The sequence below is a fragment of the Stegostoma tigrinum genome, chromosome 8 (assembly GCF_030684315.1).
Source record: "Stegostoma tigrinum isolate sSteTig4 chromosome 8, sSteTig4.hap1, whole genome shotgun sequence".
NCBI classification, from domain to species: Eukaryota; Metazoa; Chordata; class Chondrichthyes; order Orectolobiformes; family Stegostomatidae; genus Stegostoma; species Stegostoma tigrinum.
In genome coordinates, this window is record NC_081361.1 from 7,251,726 (window position 1) to 7,270,281 (window position 18,556).

The 18,556-nt window shown below is 44.1% G+C and overlaps 1 protein-coding gene across 1 annotated transcript in view; it reads right to left on the reverse strand.

Annotated features, from left to right (window-relative positions):
* The window catches only part of LOC125456615 (probable voltage-dependent R-type calcium channel subunit alpha-1E), a 714,016-nt gene that overhangs the window by 476,195 nt on the left and 219,265 nt on the right, over window positions 1-18,556 (reverse strand). Inside the window, exon 6 of the mRNA XM_059647713.1 lies at window positions 4,151-4,242. Within this exon, the coding sequence (XP_059503696.1) occupies window positions 4,151-4,242 (92 nt within the window). The remainder of the gene's footprint in view (window positions 1-4,150; window positions 4,243-18,556) is intronic.

Below are 18,556 nucleotides of genomic sequence, written 5' to 3' on the forward strand. Positions count from 1 at the left end.
GGTTGAGTACAGGGAACCCTGTGAAGTGGTAGATTGTACAACATTAGAGTTTGCAAAGTCAGGGCACTTTTAATGGAGGGTTTTAACTTTCAGATTGACTGGGATAAACAGCTCATCAGAGTGCTGGTGAATTTGGACAGTGTGCACACAGGATCAATTTCTGAAACAATATATCCCAGAGCCAGCAGAGGGCAGGCTGTATTGAATTTAATTGTGAGTGATAAGCCAAATATAGGGAGCAGCCTAATATTGCTGAGCACTCATAGATTTATTACATAAAATGATTGAGTTCAATGTGACGCTGGAAGGTGAGAAACGTGACACAGCTCCTACGATTCTGGATTTCAAACAGGCTGACTCCAGCAGACTGAGACTGAGAGTATTCACAGGGAACCTGTTAATGAGGAAAGGGACAGATGATCAGTTGGAGGTGTTGAAAGAGGAAGTTTAGAGTTACTGAACCAGTTTACAATGCGCACGGACAAGAGCTGTAATGGCCCAAAAAATACAGCCATGGACAATGAAGGTGGGAGAGAAATGGAAACCTACAAAATTGGAAAAAAATTAGCCCAGGTCCCAGTGAATGGGAAAAATATTTTAAAAAACAGCAAAAAGTGACAAAACAGATCAGATAGTAGCAGTAATTTAAAAGGAATATGTAAAGAAACCTTGGGATGATACCGGTTTGGTTAAGTGGGCAGAGAAGGGGCAATTGGAATTCAATCTGAAGAAATGGGAGGTCATGTATTTGGCAAGAGCATCCCTCTTTTGTGTAATATCTCCTTGTACTTTAATCCTTGGTATCTAGATATCATTCTTATAAATCCGGAATGCGTTTGCTTTGTCCCTAAAATGTCGAGTCCAGATCTGCTCACGTCAAAACGCAGAAGAGTGGTCCAGCATGGAGTTTGTGCGAGTAAAGCAGAATTTCTATCCCTTCCTATTGTAGATATTAAGATTGGCTATTGGTCAGTCATTTTTAAAAAATGATGATGAGCAGGCACACAACAACTTGAAGCCTGGGTCAATACAGTTTGGAGCTGGTGGAATACAGCAGGACGGGCAGCATCAGATGAGTAGGAAAGTTGATGTTCCAGGTCGGGACGTGACATCAGGACTGGGGAGGAGTGAAGAGGGCTGGGAAATAAATAGAGGGACCAAGGATGGGGCTGGGGGAAGGTAGATGGATTGGTGATAGGTGGGTGCAGGTAGGGGGTAGTGGGGATGAGTCAGTAGGAAGGGTGGTGTGGATAGTTGGGAGAAAAGATGGACAAATTGTGTCATGTCAAGGAGATGGGAATGAGAGGGAGGGTTGGACATGGGATGAGGCTGAGGGTGGGTAGATTTTGAAACTGGTGAATTCCATATTGAAATGGGTATAAACTGCTTCCCCGTTAAAATTAGAATTAGTTTTACTGTTACATGTACTCACATGAGTACAGTGAAAAGTTTACAAGTTGCCACTTGCAGCACCATCTTAGGTAACAATGGACCTAGGTACAGATTCTGACGGACGAAATTAGTAAAATAAAGAAATAAAAGCCCTTAATAACTTTGAAACCGTGGATGTCAGTCTATCTGGTCTGTAATTCCTGCTGTTCCTGATATAACCAAGTGACCACTCAAATTATGCGATAAATCAAATGGTATTCCAAGTGACAAACTTTAGAAGATGATGCTTAGGATATCGTCAATGTTCTCACTCACTTTAGAATTGGTTTGCCCATAGAAAGCAGAGGATAGTGGTGGAATGGTGTTTTTCCAGCTGTAGGTTCATGGTTAGTGGTGTTCCACAGGGATCCATATTGGGACCACTGCTGTTGGTGATTTACATAAGTGACTTACATGACAATGTAGATGGGTGGGTTAGTAAGTTTGCAGATGATACAAAGATTGGTGGGGTTGTGGATAGCATAGAAGGTTATCAAAGAATACTGTGGGATACAGATCAGTCACAGATGTAGGCAGAGAAATGGCAAATAGAGTTTAATCTGGGCAAGTGGGAAGTGCTGCACTTTGGGAAATCAAATATTAAGGCAAAGTAAACAGTTAATGGCAGGACCCTGAACAATGCTGATGTACAGAGGGATCTTGGGGTTGAAGTCCATAGCTTCCTGTAAGTGGCCACTTAGGGTGGTAAAGAAGGTATATGGCATGCTTGCCTTTATTGTTTGGGGAATTGAGTACAACAGTCAGCTTTATAAGACTTTGGTTAGACCTCACTTAGACTATTGTGTTCAATTCTGGTTGCCACTTTAAAGGAAGGACGTGGAGGCTTTGGAGAGGATGCAGAAGAGGTTTACCAGGATACTGCCTGGATTAGAGGGTATGGCTATAAGGAGAGGCTTGAAAAGCTAGCGTTGTTTTCTCTGCAGTGGAGTAGGCTTGATTAAGTCCATAAAATTACGAGTTGCTTAGATTGGGTTGACAGTCAGAATCTTTTTCCCAGAGTTAAAATACCTAAAACCAAAAGGTATGCATATAAGGTTAGAGTGGGAAAGTTCAAAGGTAATGTGAGGGGCAAGTCTTTTACACAGAGAGCGGTAGGAGCCTGGAATGTGCTGCCAGGGGTGGTGGTAGAGGCAGATACAATAGGGGTTTAAGGGACTTTTAGATAAGCACATGAATAAGCAAGGAATGCAGAGATATGGACCCAGGGCAGGCAGAAAGGATTAGTTTAATTTGGTATCATGTTTGGCACAACATTGTGGGCTGAAGGGCCCGTTCCTGTGCAGTACTGTTCTTGAAACCGGGAGATGGAACATGCCTGCTCCCAGGGGTGTGCCAGTCCCTAAGCTATCATTTTTGTTTTCCTTTTGATGGCATTAACTCTATCATTGTCTTATCCCTGGTTCAAAGTGCATTTCTTGACAATGTTCTGTATAAACATTTCATCCCGTACTATGTTCATGGGGTTCAAGTTCATTCGGTTGATTCCGGGAATGGAAGAACTCTCTTATGAGGAGAGGTCAGGTAGCCTGGGCCTGTGCTTGTTGGTGTTTACATTAAAGGGAAGAGACCTTATTGACATGTACAAGGTTCTTACTTGGCTTGGCAGGGTAAATGTGGAAAGGTTGTTTCCACTTGTGGGAGAGTCTAGGACCAGGGACCATAACGTCAGATCAAGCCAGAAGCACAAATTCTCCACAAGAGGGTGGTGAATCTGTGCAGAAGTCATTAAATAGACTAAGGGCTATCTGAGAGGCCAACAGAAAAGTGGGGCTAAGGCGACAAGTAGATCAGCCATGATCATGTTGAATGGTACAATCAGCTTCAGAGGTCAAAACACTCCCTTCTGTTCTATTTCTTATGTTCTTATATGTGGAACTACAGCAAGTGGACAGCAGCGCTTCAAAAGGGCAGCTCATCACCACCTTCTCCAGGGGCAGCTAGGGCTGGGCAAGAAATGCTGGCCAGCAAGGGACACCACATCCTACAAATAACTTTTTTTTAACGAAGTACCTGTCCTGGGAGTGTCTGATGGGCACACTGTCAAGCTTTCAATTTAGAAGCTTTACTTTCAGTTTACAAGAGTAGAGGAAGCTTTATGCTGTTTCTAATCTCATGCTGTCCCTGTCCTGGGAGTATCTGATTGGGATAGTGTTGAGAGAGCTTTACACTTAACTAACCCTGTGCTATTCCTATCCTAGGAGTGTTTGACAGGGGATTGTGTGGGGGAGGCTTTGCTCTGTATCTAACTCTGTGCTATCCCTGTCCTGGGAGTGTTTGATGGGATCAGTGTAGAGAGATAATAGGAACTGCAGATGCTGGAGAACGTCAGCTTTCCTGCTCCTCAGATGCTGTTTGGCCTGCTGTGTTCAGCCAGCACCACACCTTGTTGTCTCAGTGTAGAGAGAGCTTTATTTTCGGTTTGAGAGTGTGCAGGAAGCTTTATTTTCAGCTTTAAAGCCTAGAGGGAGCTGTGCTCTATATGTAACCCTGTGTTGGCCCTGACCTGAGAGTGTTTAATGGTGACAGTGTTTTACTTTCAGTTCTTAAAAAGTAGACAAGAGCTTTACTTTCTGTTTGCTTTCAGGTAAAAAGAGTAGAAGCTGCTCTGTGTCAGAGCAAAGACCCTTCAGTATAATGCTGCCATGTGCTGATGAGCAAGTTTCAAACACAGTTTGCTGGATATGAACGGTGCACTCACTGGGAATTCCTGACACCAGTTTGAGGGGTCGGAGCACACGGACGGCCCTCAGGGTTCGCAGGTTGAAGTGTGTCGCTGCTGTTGCCAGGAGCCTGGAAGCAGAAAAGGAGAGAGAGTTCATCAGTGTGTCTCGCGAGCCCCCTTCAATACTGGCTCATCGGGGTGTGGCAGCCTGCATTTATCCTTCGTCACTTGTCATTGAGCAACTCTAATGATTAATTCGAGTTGGCGATGATGGAGACTGATGGAAACTTGTTTTTGCAGGGATATTAATCACTCCCGCTGAGATAACACTCTGCCCCAGTCACCAGGCTGCGTTGTACAAACACGTTCCGGATACCGCTCCTAGACTCTGCTGGTTTCCTCACCCAGGAAACCTGGTTGCCAACCTCAAATGCCAGCCGCATGTAAAGTTTGCTTGTCCCTTCAAAGACCCTGAATATACCCTTTCATCACCTCAGAACAACCAGATTCCTGCACATTTTTGCTGCTCCATGCATTCTCACCAGGAACATCAAGGCTCATCTCATCGCCCCACACATTAAATCGTTCCTGACAACAGCTTCGGTAAATTGGGGCACGGGAGGTCGGGGGAGGCAGGGCTAAAACTTATGAAGAGAGACTGAATCGGTCGGGATTGTATTCACTGGAGTTCTGCAGAATGGTGGGTGAGTTCTCACAGAAACTAATAAAAATTCAAACTGGATGAAGTAACGTAATCACTGGAAGGATGTTCCCAATGACCGGGGAGTTCAGAACCAGGGATCAGAACCAGTTTAAGGACAGCCATTTGGGATTTAGACGAGGAGAAATGTCCTCACCCAGAGAGTAGTGAGCCTATGGAATTCTCTGCCATAGAAAATAGTTGAAGCCAAAACATTGAATGTTTGCAAGAAGGAATTATACACAGCTCTTAGGGATCAAATGGTTTCAGGAGGAAAAGGGGCTGAGTTGGAGGATAAGTACTGACTGGTGGAACAAGCTCAAAGGGCTGAATGGCAGACTCCCTGCTCCTAGCTTCTATGGTTTTATTCAGTCCCTTGAGTTTGCTCCAGCACTCACACAAATTGGGCTGATCCGTGTCCAAGTGAACATCATTGCCCTTCCACATCTCAATGAAACTCTAGCCTAAGAAAAACGCAAGCATCCCAGTATTGACTGAAACCTCCAATGGAGCCCCAGATTTTTAACCATTTACCCACTGCATTTTGAAAGGGTCAGTACCAGATGTTCACCAGCCTTTGGGGAACTGAAATTGATACAGAGGACGTGCTGGCAAACAGCCTGGCTCCAATTTTAAAATGCCATCAGCCACTTCTGAGTGTTACCCCTACAAAAAAATTGCTTCTCAGTCTCAACCCCATCAAATATCTCACTCGAATCAGCCACTTATCATTCATTTCAAAGCAATTTCAAAGCTATGCAACATGTTCTTCCACCTGGGATCCGTTCATCCGAGGTGCATCCACAGGTTTGGCACTGTACCTGCCCAATCCTAGCTGTTTCCCCGAGAAGCCATGAAAGTACCTGATGCAACTTTTTTCAGGTGGAGTTAAACCAGAGCTCAATAAACTTGAGCTGCAGTTTCTCAACAGCTTTGGGGAATCTTGGGAGGAATATGGAGTATTGAGAGATATGGAGAATAAGTCAGGTGGTGGGATTGAGGGATACAGGGAGAAGGTGAGGCGGTGGGATCGGGGGACACGGGGAGAGAGTGAGGCAGTGGGATTGAGGAAGACGGGGAGAAGGTGAGGCAGTGGGATTGAGGGAGGCAGGGAGAAGGTGAGGTGGTGGGATCGGGGGAGATGGGGAGAAGGTGAAGGGGTGGCATTGGGCGAGACTGGGAGAAGGTGGTTATAGGGGGTAATCCTAAATCAGAGAGAAGCTGGGTGGGTTGGTTGGAGAAATACATGGTGATGAGTGGGATTGAGAGATAGAGGAAGAAGGTGTGGATGAATTTGAGGTAGGTAGGTGATGGGAATTGCCTCATCTCTTGAAGCCAGCTCTTATGTGCAGAATTTGGTGAAGATTGAATGAGTCTGAAGCAGGCAGAACTCAAACTGAGCATTGGGCAACAGGTTCTTGCTGAGAAAGTGTTGCTCAATAGCATACCAATGACATCTTGTATCAGTTTGCTAATGATGGACAAAAGGCTGATGAGGCCAGCTTGCACTTACCCAGCTTCCTACAAAGAATTTTACACATTGCTCGGTAGTTGCCAGTGTTGTAGCTGTACTAGGGCAGCTTGGCTAGCAAAGGGTGAATTCTGGAGCAATGGTGGTGATGACAGTTGCCATGGTAATGGCTGCTACATTGCTTGTGATGGTGGGTGCAGTGGTGGTGATGGCTGCAGTGCTACTGGTGATGGTAGTAGTGATGGTTGCAGTGACAATGATTGCAGTGCTGATGATGGTCGAAGTGGTGGTGTTGATGTTTACAGTGATCGTGGTGGTGATGGTTACAGTGGGATGTTGGTGTTGTGGTGATTGTGGTGGTGTTAGTTACAGTGGGATGTTGATGTTGTGTGGTGACAGTTACAGTGGGATGTTGGCGTTGTGGTGGCGATGGTTACAGTGGGATGTTGATGTTGTGGTGATCATGGTGGTGATGGTTATAATGGGATGTTGATGTGATGGTGATGGTTACAGTAGGATGTTGGTGTTTACAGTGATCGTGGTGGTGGTGGTTATAGTAGGATGTTGATGTTGTGGTGGCGATGGTTACAGTGGGATGTTGATGTTGTGGTGATCATGGTGGTGATGGTTATAATGGGATGTTGATGTGATGGTGATGGTTACAGTAGGATGTTGGTGTTTACAGTGATCGTGGTGGTGGTGGTTATAGTAGGATGTTGATGTTGTGGTGGCGATGGTTACAGTGGGATATTGATGTTTACATTGATCATGGTTGTGATGGTCACAGTAGGATGTTGATGTTGCGGTGGTGACAGTTACAGTGGGATGTTAGTGTTGTGTGGTGATGGTTATAGTGGGATGTTGGTGTTGTGGTGGTGATGGTTACAGTAGGATGTTGGCGTTTACAGTGATCGTGGTGGTGATGGTTACATTGGTAGCGCTGATGTTGACGGTGATTATGGCAATGGTAATGGTCAGTGCCGTAAACTGAAACAAACTGTAAGCCAGTCACATGGGACTAAAGAGTTGTAGAGGGGTCTGCAGAACATCCAAACTGAACAGCAGCTGAACAAGCTGGTCCACAGGGAATGATTGTTACTGAACATTAACTGCATAATTTAACATCCTGTTGTCTCTGTGACAGACAATTCCTTTCATTTTATCTCCCTCATGGCCTCCCATAAACACCATAAGTAAAGCAGAAAAACATTTTCTGTTGTGTAATTTTATATTCTCTTGCTTTGAGGGACATCTGTCAGTTTGAGGGATTCTTTGAGCACTGTTTGTTTTATGTGCATTCTAACCTGGTCAACCTCCTCAAGCGTTCCTCATTGCAAGATGTTAAATATTGACGAGGTTTTGAAATGCCACTCATTAGAGTCCCCTGGGCTCATTCAGTTTGATGCCTCTTAGAATGATTATTTTTACCATTTGTCACAGTATGGCCCCAGGCTGTCTGTATGTCTCTCCCTCTCTCTCTCTCTCTCGCTCTCTTCTTTCTCTTCCTTTTTCCATCTCTTCCCATTTGCTTGATCTGTGACTGTTTTGTTCGAGATTAAACATTCACAACTTCTCCCACTGAGTCAAATCAGTTCACAGACCACTCCAGCAAGTGGCTCCCAAAGACTTTGCCATCAATCTCTGTGAATTACTGACAGAGGCGTGTATTCTCAGACAGGTTAGCTTTCAAATTAACTGTTAAACCAATCAGCTTTCTGGTACCCAGAGTAGGGGATGCCTGCTCTTTACCTTGAGCAATATTTGAAGTTGGTAAAATTGAGGGATCTGATAAAGATCTGTCTCCTGCAAAGTGCAGCACTGGGGTGTCAGTCATGGAGATCCACAGCACAGTAAAAGGTCCTTCAGCTCATCATGCCTGTGTCAGTCAAAAACAACCGCCTAACTATTCCAATCCCATTTCTTGGCCCATAGCCTTGTGTGCCTGAGAGTTTCTGTCTCTCCCATCCTTACAGGCAGCAAGTTCTACCTATGGGTGAAAATGTTTTTCCTCACACCTCCTCTAAACCTCCTGCCCCTGTCTTAAACCTATACCCCCTGTTATTGATTCCCCACCAAGGGGAAAGGTTTCTTCCTGTCTACCCTATCTATGCCCCTCAAAATTTTATACATGTCCATCATGTTCCTTCTAAATTTCCACTGCTCTAAGGGAAAACAACCCCAGTCTGCCCAATCTCTCTTCGTAACTGCAATTCTCCAGACCAGGCAACATCCTGGTACATCTCCTCTGCCCCCTTCTCCGGCACTATAACATCCCTCCTATAATGTGGATTCTAGACCTGCACCTAATGACTCCAGCTGTGGGGGACCTAACCAATGTTTTATACAGTTCCAGTATACTGCTCTTAAAATTCTACGCCTCGGCTAATGAAAGCAAGCTTCCTATATCCCTTCTTAAGCACTTTATCCACGTGTCCTGATACCTGAAGGGACCAGTGTACACCCACACCAAGAACAGTCTATCTAACATACTTAATTGCCTGGTGTGGAGTTTAATACAAAAAACCTCTTTGCCCAGGAAGGCATGCTGATGAGGACTCGCAGTTGGCCTTCCAGGTAGAGAAGACAGTGGGCGTGGAAAAAGAAAGGGATAGGAGAGAGGGAGGGCAGAACAGGAAGGAGTTGAGCCATCAACTACAGCAAGGAAAGGAAGGTCAAATTGAATTAGCTGCGGCCACGTCTGCAGTCACAGTCGTAATGAAGTTCTAGAAGGAATAACAGCGATGCTGGAATTTGCAGTGAGTGACTTTTCTTGAATCTGAGGAGGGAAGTAGAACCTACAGGAACTCAGTGTATAACACACCAGCTTCTAATACTGTTCCCAAAACGTCACATCAGTCAGTGTTTCATAGCCGTCTACTTTTCAATCTAATTCTTCCCCACTGCTTCCCCTTATATTTATCTCAGTCTCTGCTTCTTCCTCTGTTCCTCTTGTCTTCTGTTCCCACAAGTCCCTTTTTTCTCATTTTGCCTGTTTCTCCTGTTAGTTCTCTTCTTGTAGCTCCCTGTTTGTTCTGTCTCCCATGATGCTTTTCTCTTTGGACATATACTTGAATGGTAACATTGTGCAGCATTAAACGGAACAAGAAGGGGGCACTGGGACTCAGTTGATAATTGTGCCAAAGATCTGGATGTGGAAATTGAATGTACAATTAGCAAGTTTGAAGATGGCAGAAAAATAGGTGGGAAGGCAAGTGGTAAAGATGTCACAGTCTGCAAAAGGATATAGGCAGGTTAAAAGAGTGGCAAAACTTAGCAGATGGAATAATAATATGGGGAAATGTAAAGTTACACATTTTGGTGGGAAGAATAGAGGAGCTGAATATTAGTGGAATGGAAAAAAGACTGCAGAAAGCTACAGGACAGAAGGTTTAGGGTGTTCTTGTCTAAGAAACAAAAAAAGCATCCAAGTTCAGTGGGTAATTAGAAAGACAAGTAACATATTGGCCTTTATTTCAAAGGTAGTGGAGTTAAAAACAGTCGAGAGGTTTTGATACAAACTTTACCAAAGTTTTACAAAAATCACAGCTGGAGAACTGTAACAGTTTGGGGCCCCTTATCTAAGGGAAGATAAAGTGGCATTGTGGGCAGTCCAGGCAACGTTTACTTGGCTGATCCCAGGTATGGAGGGACTGTGTTCCGAGGACAGGTCGAGTAGATTGAGCCTATGTTCTTTGCAATTTAGAAGAATGAGAGGTGGCATTATCGAAACAAACAGGATTCTGAGGGGACTTGATGGGGTAGATGTTGACAGGTTGGTTCCCCTATTGGGAAAAAAAATCTAGGACCACAGTGCATTAGATCAAAAGAAGTGGTTGCCCATGTAAGACAGAGACGAGGAGGAATTTCTTCTCTCAGAGCTGGGTGATTCTGTGTAATTCTTCACCACAAAAGGCTGTTGAGGCTGGGTCATTAAGTATGTTCAAAGCTGAGACAGACAAATTTCTAATCAAGGGTTATGGGGGAAAAGCAGTTAAGTGGAGATGAGAATGATCAGATCTGTCACAATCTCGTTGAATGGCCGAGTAGACTTGATGGGCAAAACGGCCCATTTCTGCTCCCTCAGTCTTGCAATTTTGATGGTCTGCAAACCTTCCCCTGGACTGCATCATTGATGGAATCTCTTTCTCTTTGCTTTGACAATCGAGCAATTTCATATGGAAAAATTTGAACAAAATAATGGACGGTTACCTGGCAGCCAGGGCATCTCCATGGCGATCGACTGCATGAATTGCAGGCTGCCAGGGTCAGGTGACATCTGAATGACTGAAATGCTGGGAACAGGGTGACAAGGCATTGTTCTCTGAGCTCTCTAATGAATGCCCCTACCACCCCAACCCGTCCCCATTCCACAATTAATTGTGCCTTGAAGTTTTTTGAAGCAATGTAGTTGGGACGAGCAATTAGCACATGTCATTTCATGTTGAGGCCTTCTACTCTCAGTCATTATAACCAGCTCGTTGACATGTCCCGCGTTGACCTGTGTAAGGTTAACAGTAGCTCCCGTTGTGGTATGGAAAATGCACCGCCATTGTTCATAGGCATATTGACCACATCCTGGTCCACCTCACCATCCACCCTCTCACTCCGCCACTGCATTTAAGATTCACCCCAATGTCTAGAACTGAGAAAAGCAAAGTCAAAGTGGATCCCAGAGATCTGAACAAGCGCAGGTAATTGCTGGCTATTTAGTTGCAATATGTATACAGAATGAGCACAGTGGCTGAAAGTTGATGGACGTTTTTCAGGTTTAGGACACTATGGAGTGCAGCTCTGCAGGAGTTAGCTTAAGGATGTTTGCTATTCCTGATATATTTTAATGACCAACGCTAGAGGGATTTAAACTCAATAATTTAAAATCTGGAATATCAAACTAATCTCAGTAATAGCAACCAAGAAGCAGTCGCCAAATTATAAAATCTCGTTGGGTTCACTAATGTCTGTTAGGGAAGGAAATCTGATGTATAGATTCACTGTTGTCACACATAGCAAGATACAGAGAGAAGTGTTGTTTTGCATACTCTACAGGCAGATCGGACCATACAAAGTGAATCAGGGTAGCAGAACAGAGTGCAGGATGCAGTGTTACAGCCACAGAGAGAGACATCAGAATTAACATTTGAGAGGTCTGTTCAAAAGTCTGCTAAACAGCAGGGAAGAAGCTATTCTTGAATCTAATCATTCGTATATTCAAACTTTTATATCTTCTGCCCATTGGAAGAGGGTGGAAGATAGTATAAGATAGGTATAAATCTGCCGTCCTTACCTCGTCTCGCCTCCATGTGACTCCAGATCCAAAGCAATGTGGCTGACTCTTAACTGCCTTCTGAGATGGCTGGACACACACATCCCAGTGAAATAATAATAAAAAAAACACTTCTACACTAACTTCTGTAAACTTCCACCTCGAATATGCTCAAAGTTGGAGTTTTCACAGTTCTCCGGGGTTGAGAATTCCAAAAGACCATCACCCTGATTCCAGATATTCCAGCTCATCCCAATCCAAATGAGAATGTGGCCCTAGGCTGAGATGGGGAGAACTCTTCTCATTCAGAAGATGGTAAAGTTTTGGAATTCTCTGGCCCAGGGGCCTGTATATACTCCAGCAGAAGAAGCAGCCTCCCAATCATGATTCTACTAAACAATAGTGTAGTTGGGCAGGAGTTGAACTAAATTGGGAGGGGCTTGTCACCAGTCTACTGCAAATGTGGAATAAGATGCATAAAGCAATGACAGTGTTGAATTGTGTTAGAGAAGAAAGTAGGTCCACATTACATAAGAACAGACTAAGGAGGTCTATGAGGAATACAGGGCCACATTAGAATATCTATCTCTAAACACACAAATATGGTGAATAAGAGGAGAGAGCAACAGACTCAAATAGCCATGTGGGAGTAGGAAATAGTGGCAAGAATGGAAGCACAACTTAAAAATGGAAAAAACTGGAACCTTAACATACCAATATAGGAAGCATTTACAAAAAGTATGGGAGGGAAAAAGGGAGCTGGCGTGGGAGTATTGTTTCAGGATGCATTGTAGAAGGGGAGAGAGATAAAAGCCCTAGAGAAGATAAAGACAGAATACATTTGGTTAAAATTGTACTTAGCTTTCCAGAAGGCATTTGATTAAGTGGCACATCAAAGGTTGTTGTGGAAAAAAGCAGCTCCAAGTATAGGAGGTAGCTTACTGGCATGGATAGAAGATTGGCTAACTAGCAGGAAATAGTGTAGGAATATACAGGCCTTTTTCAAGCTGCTAGGATTTCACAAGCACAGCACCATGGAGATCAATGTCAGGCCCTCATCTCTTTATGATCTGTAAAAATTAATTTAATAAAGGATTCAAGGTATGTGGGCAAACCTTGCTGATGATGCAAAAGTGGGTAGGAACATAAGGTTTGAAGGGGACGTAAGGAGGTTACAAAAAAATGTACAGACAGATTCTGTGCGTCAAGGTGGAGCAAACAGAGTACAATTTGAGTAAAAGCCCACCTTGGCAGGAGAAATAAAAAAGTGAAAGATATGCATGGTGAAAGATTGCAGAGCTCAGATGCCTGACTGCAGAATTATAGCATGCAAGAACAGCAAGCAATCAGGAAATCTCAGAATATTATGGCCTGTTGTGAGAGGAATTGAATGCTAGGGTAGGGAGATAATGCTTCAGTTATACAGTGCATTGGTGATGCTATATGTAGAGAACTGGTCTCCTTATTTGAGGAAGGATGGAAACGTGTTGCAGGCAGCTCAGTGAATGTTTAACAATCTAATATTTGAAATGAGAGGATAGTCCAATGCGGAAAGGTTGTACAGGTTTTGCTTGTGTGGAATTTAGAAGAGTAAGAGACGACTTGATCAAAACATACAAGATCCTAAGAGGTCCTGACCAGATAGATATAGACAGGGTGTTTCCTCTTATTGGAAAATTGAGAACTAGGGATCACTGTTCAACAACAGGGGCAATATTGCAGAGTAAGAGTTGCTCAGTTTGGACAGAGATGAAGAGGATTTTTTCTCCCTGAGAGTAGTGAACTTTGGAATTCTTTACTTGAGAGTTGTCAAGGCTGTGTTATTAACTATATTCATGGTTAAGACAAACAGGTTCTTAATCATGAATGGAATCAGGGGTTATGGGGAAAAAGCAGGAAAGTGGAGTTGAGGATGATCAGATCACCCGTAATCTCTAGTGGGCTGAATGGTCACCTTCTGCTCCTACATCTTATGGTCACTGCACAAATAATCCAGAGGCCCAAGACAACTTTCTGGGGACATTGGTTCAAATCCCAGCATGGCATGTAGCAGAATTACAAAGTTGGTCTTAGTAATGATAACTGTGATAACTATTATAGACTGCTCTCCCTCTTGGTTACTAATGTCCTTTAGGAAAGGCAATCTATCACCCTGACCTGGTCTGGTCCACATGTGACTCTCTACCACAGCAGCGTGCTTGACTTTCAGCTGCCCTCTGAAATGGCAGGATAAGGGTATTAAGGATGGATGGCAAATGCTGTCCCTGTAGTGACTTCATCTGCCATGAAAAGGGAAAGAATCAAATTTTGGCAATATTCGGCAAGATCATGGTTGATCTGTTCAAGACCTGAACTCCATTTTCCCCCCTTGAATATTCTGTGCCTGGTCTTAACCGCTGTCTTGGGAGCAAATTTCCAAATTATTGCCTGAAGAAATTCTTTATCATCTCAGTATTCAATAGTAGCCCCCTTATTCTGAAAGCGCTCCCTCTTCCACCTCTCCCCATGAAAGGGAAACATTTCACCAGTGTCTAGCTTGTCAAGCCCCCTCAGGATCTTACAACTTTCAATGCAATTACCTCTCATTTTTCTAAACACCAGTGAGAATCGACCCAACCTTCCCAAACTTTTCCTCATCAGCCAACCCCTTCAACCCAGGATTCATCTCTGAACTGTCTCCAATGAATGCGTATCTCTCCTTAGGTAAAGAGAATAACATTCCACACCAATGCCCTATGCTGTTGTAGCAAGACTTCCCTACTTTTAAACTCCATGCCCCTCACACTATATTTCTTAAAGACTTGCACTATGTACACAGTTTGTTACAACTCATATGCCAATTTTTTCCTCCTTAATCAACCTATTTGGAAATGCTATTCTATACCTGTGGAGTAGGTGGGACTTGAACCTCAAGCCGCTTAGTCCAGTGGTAAGGACACTACCACTGCACCACATTCATATACAATGACAGCCAACTTTCTCTGCACCACAGCATTCTGCAGTCTGTCAAACTCAACTTCTGTTTATCCATTCTTCCTGCCAGAGAAGGCAATCTCAAATTCCTCATCTGCCAAATTTTCACCCACTGATTTCAATTATCTACTGTTTAAAAACTAATTATTTCATGAGTGAAAGTATCACTGGCAAGGCTGGCATTTGTTGCCCATCACTAAATGCCTTTGAACTGAGAGGCTTTTTCAGGGCAAACTCTGGAGTCACATGACAGTTGGACAGCAGATTACCTTCCCCAAAACGGCTATAGTGATTGGGACAGGCTTGGACAAACTATGGCAATTTTATGGCCACCATTGTACAGACCAGCTTGCAAATAACTCATTGCATCGAAATATTACCCGCTGCTGTGATGGGACCTAGATCCACAACCCCAGATCATCATTGTGGACCTCTGATTTCACCACTCTCCCTTGTAAGTGGCAACGTATAAACTTTTCACTATACTCATTGAGTACCTGTGACAATAAAGGCGAATTCTAAATCTCGTTGTAACTTCTTCACAACTTGCTTTCCTAGCTACTGTACCTTTGTACAAGTGGCAAATTTCAATAGTACACAGTATCTCTTCAACAAAGTCACTTGATACAGATTGTAATTAATTGTGGCCCCAGCACTTATCCCTGTGACAAGACATGAGTTACTTTTTGCCAACCTGGGAAAGATCTACTTATTGTGACTCACTGTTTCCTGCTGGTTAGCCAGTGCTCTACTATCACTCCCGACACCACAAACTCTTTTATATGGCACTTTTTTGGAAATCCACATACGTTCCCCAGACACACAAAGCTTACGTCTAACTTCCTTGCTGGAGGAATAATTGCTGGATTGATTGTGAGAGAAAAGGTGGACCAAGTAGATCAAGTGTTTGTGAAGGACAAATTCGGTAAAAGTGATCACCACACTGTAACGTCTCAGTAAAGAGCAAGGAACAACCTGAATTGAACGTCCAAAATGGAAGAGGTTAGCTTCATTGGGATGACTGAGAATCCAGCCAGTACAGGTAAAACTATGAGAGAATGATAGCAATTGGTCAGGAGGAAATGTTACAGGTCAATCCCAAAAAGAAAGAGGTACAAAGTGACCAAATTTTTCAATGTCAATGAGGACAAGAAAAAAGAGTGTACTATGCCCATCAGATGAATTTATCTTCCAGCACCCACACTCAGCATCTATCCCCACCGTCAACCCACAACAACCGCACTCCGCCCACATAGCCCCTAATGCCTACTCTCAGCGTTACCATGCACCCTCTCCGCACCACCACTGCCCCTCCCTCAACCCAGTACTGCCCCCTGCCCTCCCCTTACACAGTGCCACCCTGCTCCCTCCCCCCACACAGCACTGTCCCTCTCTTTCCCGCTGTATCATTCTTCATCACAACTCCAGCCCTATGCACAACCACACTCCCACCACAATATTGTTACTTGCCCTGTCTGTGCACCCCATGCTAGCTTCATTTCCCAATTGAAGACCACCTTCTTAAAGCACTTTCCCATGTCCCCTCCACCCTCTCATCCAACATCTGACTGGTAAGGAAGATGAGCTTATGGCAAGGATTGGCTCGGGGGTCTGGGACGTTACATCCATAACAGAAACAGGGCTGAGGGAAGAGCAGGACTGGCAGGTCAGGGTTCCTGGATACAGAAGCTACAGGCCTGACAGAAGTACAAGTAAGTGAGGAGGGGGAGTTGCCCCTTTCATAAGGGAGGACATAACAACAGTGCTTAGAGAGGGTATTCTTAGGGCGTCATCAAATAAGGCCATATGATTAGAACTTAAGAAACAAGAAGGGGATGATCACTCTATTGGGACTGTATTATAGACCCCCAATTAGCCAGCGGGTACTAGAGGAGTAGATGTGTAGAGAGATTGCAGATACTTGTAGGAATAACAGAGTAGTATTGGCTGGGGAGTTAAATTTCCCCCGTATTAACTGGACCACCCAGAGGGTAAAAAGCCCAGGCAAGGTGGAATTTGTCAAATGTGTCCAAAGAAGTTTCTAAATCAATATGTAGAGGGCCCTACTCGGAAGGGTGCAATGCTAGATCTCCTCCTATGAAATGAGGTCAGGCCAGTGACTGAAGTGTCATTTGGAGAGCACTTTGGATTCGGTGACCATAACTCTCCCTTAGTTTTAACACAGTTATGGAAAAAGACAGGACAGGTTCACAAGTTAAGGTGCAATTAAAAGATATCAAGAGTCCAGGGACAATATGTCCATATTAGCATGAAGGGAAAAGCTGGCAGGTTTAGGGATTCCTGGCTGATGAGGGATATTGAGGCTCTGGTCAGAAAAAAAAGGCATACATTGGGTTTAAGCTATCTGGTTCAAGTAAATCCCTAGATAACATAGTATGGAGCTGGATGAACTTCCCCATTTCTGAAGTAGGGTCCTGACCTGAAATTCAACTTTCCTACTCCTCTGATGCTGCCTGGCCTGGTGTGTTCCTCCAGCTCCATACCATGTTGTCTCTGACTCCAGCACCTGCAATTCTTGCTATCTCCAAGTAAATTCCTAGATGATTATAAGAAGTGCAGTAGCACACTCAAAAGGGAAATCAGAAGAGCAAAAAGAAGGTATGAGATGGATCTGGCAGATGAGGTTAAAGATAATCCCAAGAGGTTCCATTGATATATTAAGAGTAAAAGTTTGGCAAGGGAGAGAATAGGTCCCCTTAAAGACCAGCATGGCCGTCTTTGTGTAGAGCCACAAGATATGTGGTTCAGTGTTTACTGAGGAGAGAATCATGGATGCTAAAGAAATAAGGGAAACAAGTGGGGATGTTTTAAACTGCATATGTATTGCCATAGAGGAGATGTTTGCAGCCTTAAAGTGCATTAAGGTGAATAAAAGGGTGGCACGGTAGCTCAGTGGTTAGCACTGCAGCCTCACAGCACCAGGGACCCAGGTTCGATTCCAGCCTTAGGTAACTGCCTGTGTGGGGTTTGCACATTCTCCCTGTGTCTGCGTGGGTTTCCTCTGGGTGCTCTGGTTTCCTCCCACAGTCCAAAGATGTGAAGGCTAGGTGGACTGGCCATGCTAAATTGCCGGTAGTGTTCAGGGGTGTGTGGGTTATGGGGGGAATGGGTCTGGGTGGGATGTTCCAAGGGGTGGTGTGGACTTGTTGGGCCGGAAGGCCTGTTTCCACACTGTAGGGAATCTAATCTTCAAAAAAAAGCCCTGGGCCTGGTCAAGTCAATCCTTGGATGCTGGAGGTTAGGGAAGAAACTGCAGAGGCCCTTGCAGAGATTTTTGCTTCATCTTTAGCCATTGGTGAAGTTCAAAAGACTGGAGCGTGCCTTATGTTGTTCCATTGTTTAAGAAAGGTAACAAAGACAAGCCAGGGAACTACAGGCCAGTAAGCCTGACATCAGTGGCAGGCAAGTTAATGGAGACGATACTGGGGGATAGAATCAACCAACATTTGGATAGTCATTTTGATATCAACATCTTGATAGTTTTTGTTCCTGATTTGCAGCGTGCGCAGTTCTTTTGGTTTTTATTTGGATAGTCAAGGTCTGATTAGGAATTGTCAGCATGAACTTGTGTTCCAGAAGTCAGTCTAACAAATCTTTTAGAGTTTTTTGAAGAGGTAAACAAGAGGATGGATGAGGATTGGGCAGTGGATTTTGTCTTTATGGACTTTAGTAACACCTTTGACATGGTCCCGTATGGCAGGCTGGTCATGAAGGTTAGGTCGCCAGGGACCCACGGAGAGCTAGCTAATTGGATTCAAAACTGGCTCGATGGTAAGAAGCAAAGGGTGATAGTTCAAGGTTGTTTCTTGGACTGGAGACCTGTGACTAGTGGCTTGCCACAGGGGTCGGTGCTGTGACCTTTGTTATTTGTTATTTTCATAAATGATCTGGATGTGAATATACAAGGCATGATTAGTAAGTTTGCAGATGATACAAAATTAGGACGTATCACTGATAGCGAAGAAGCTTATCAAAAATTACAGAGGGATCTTGATCAGATGGGGAAGTGGGCTG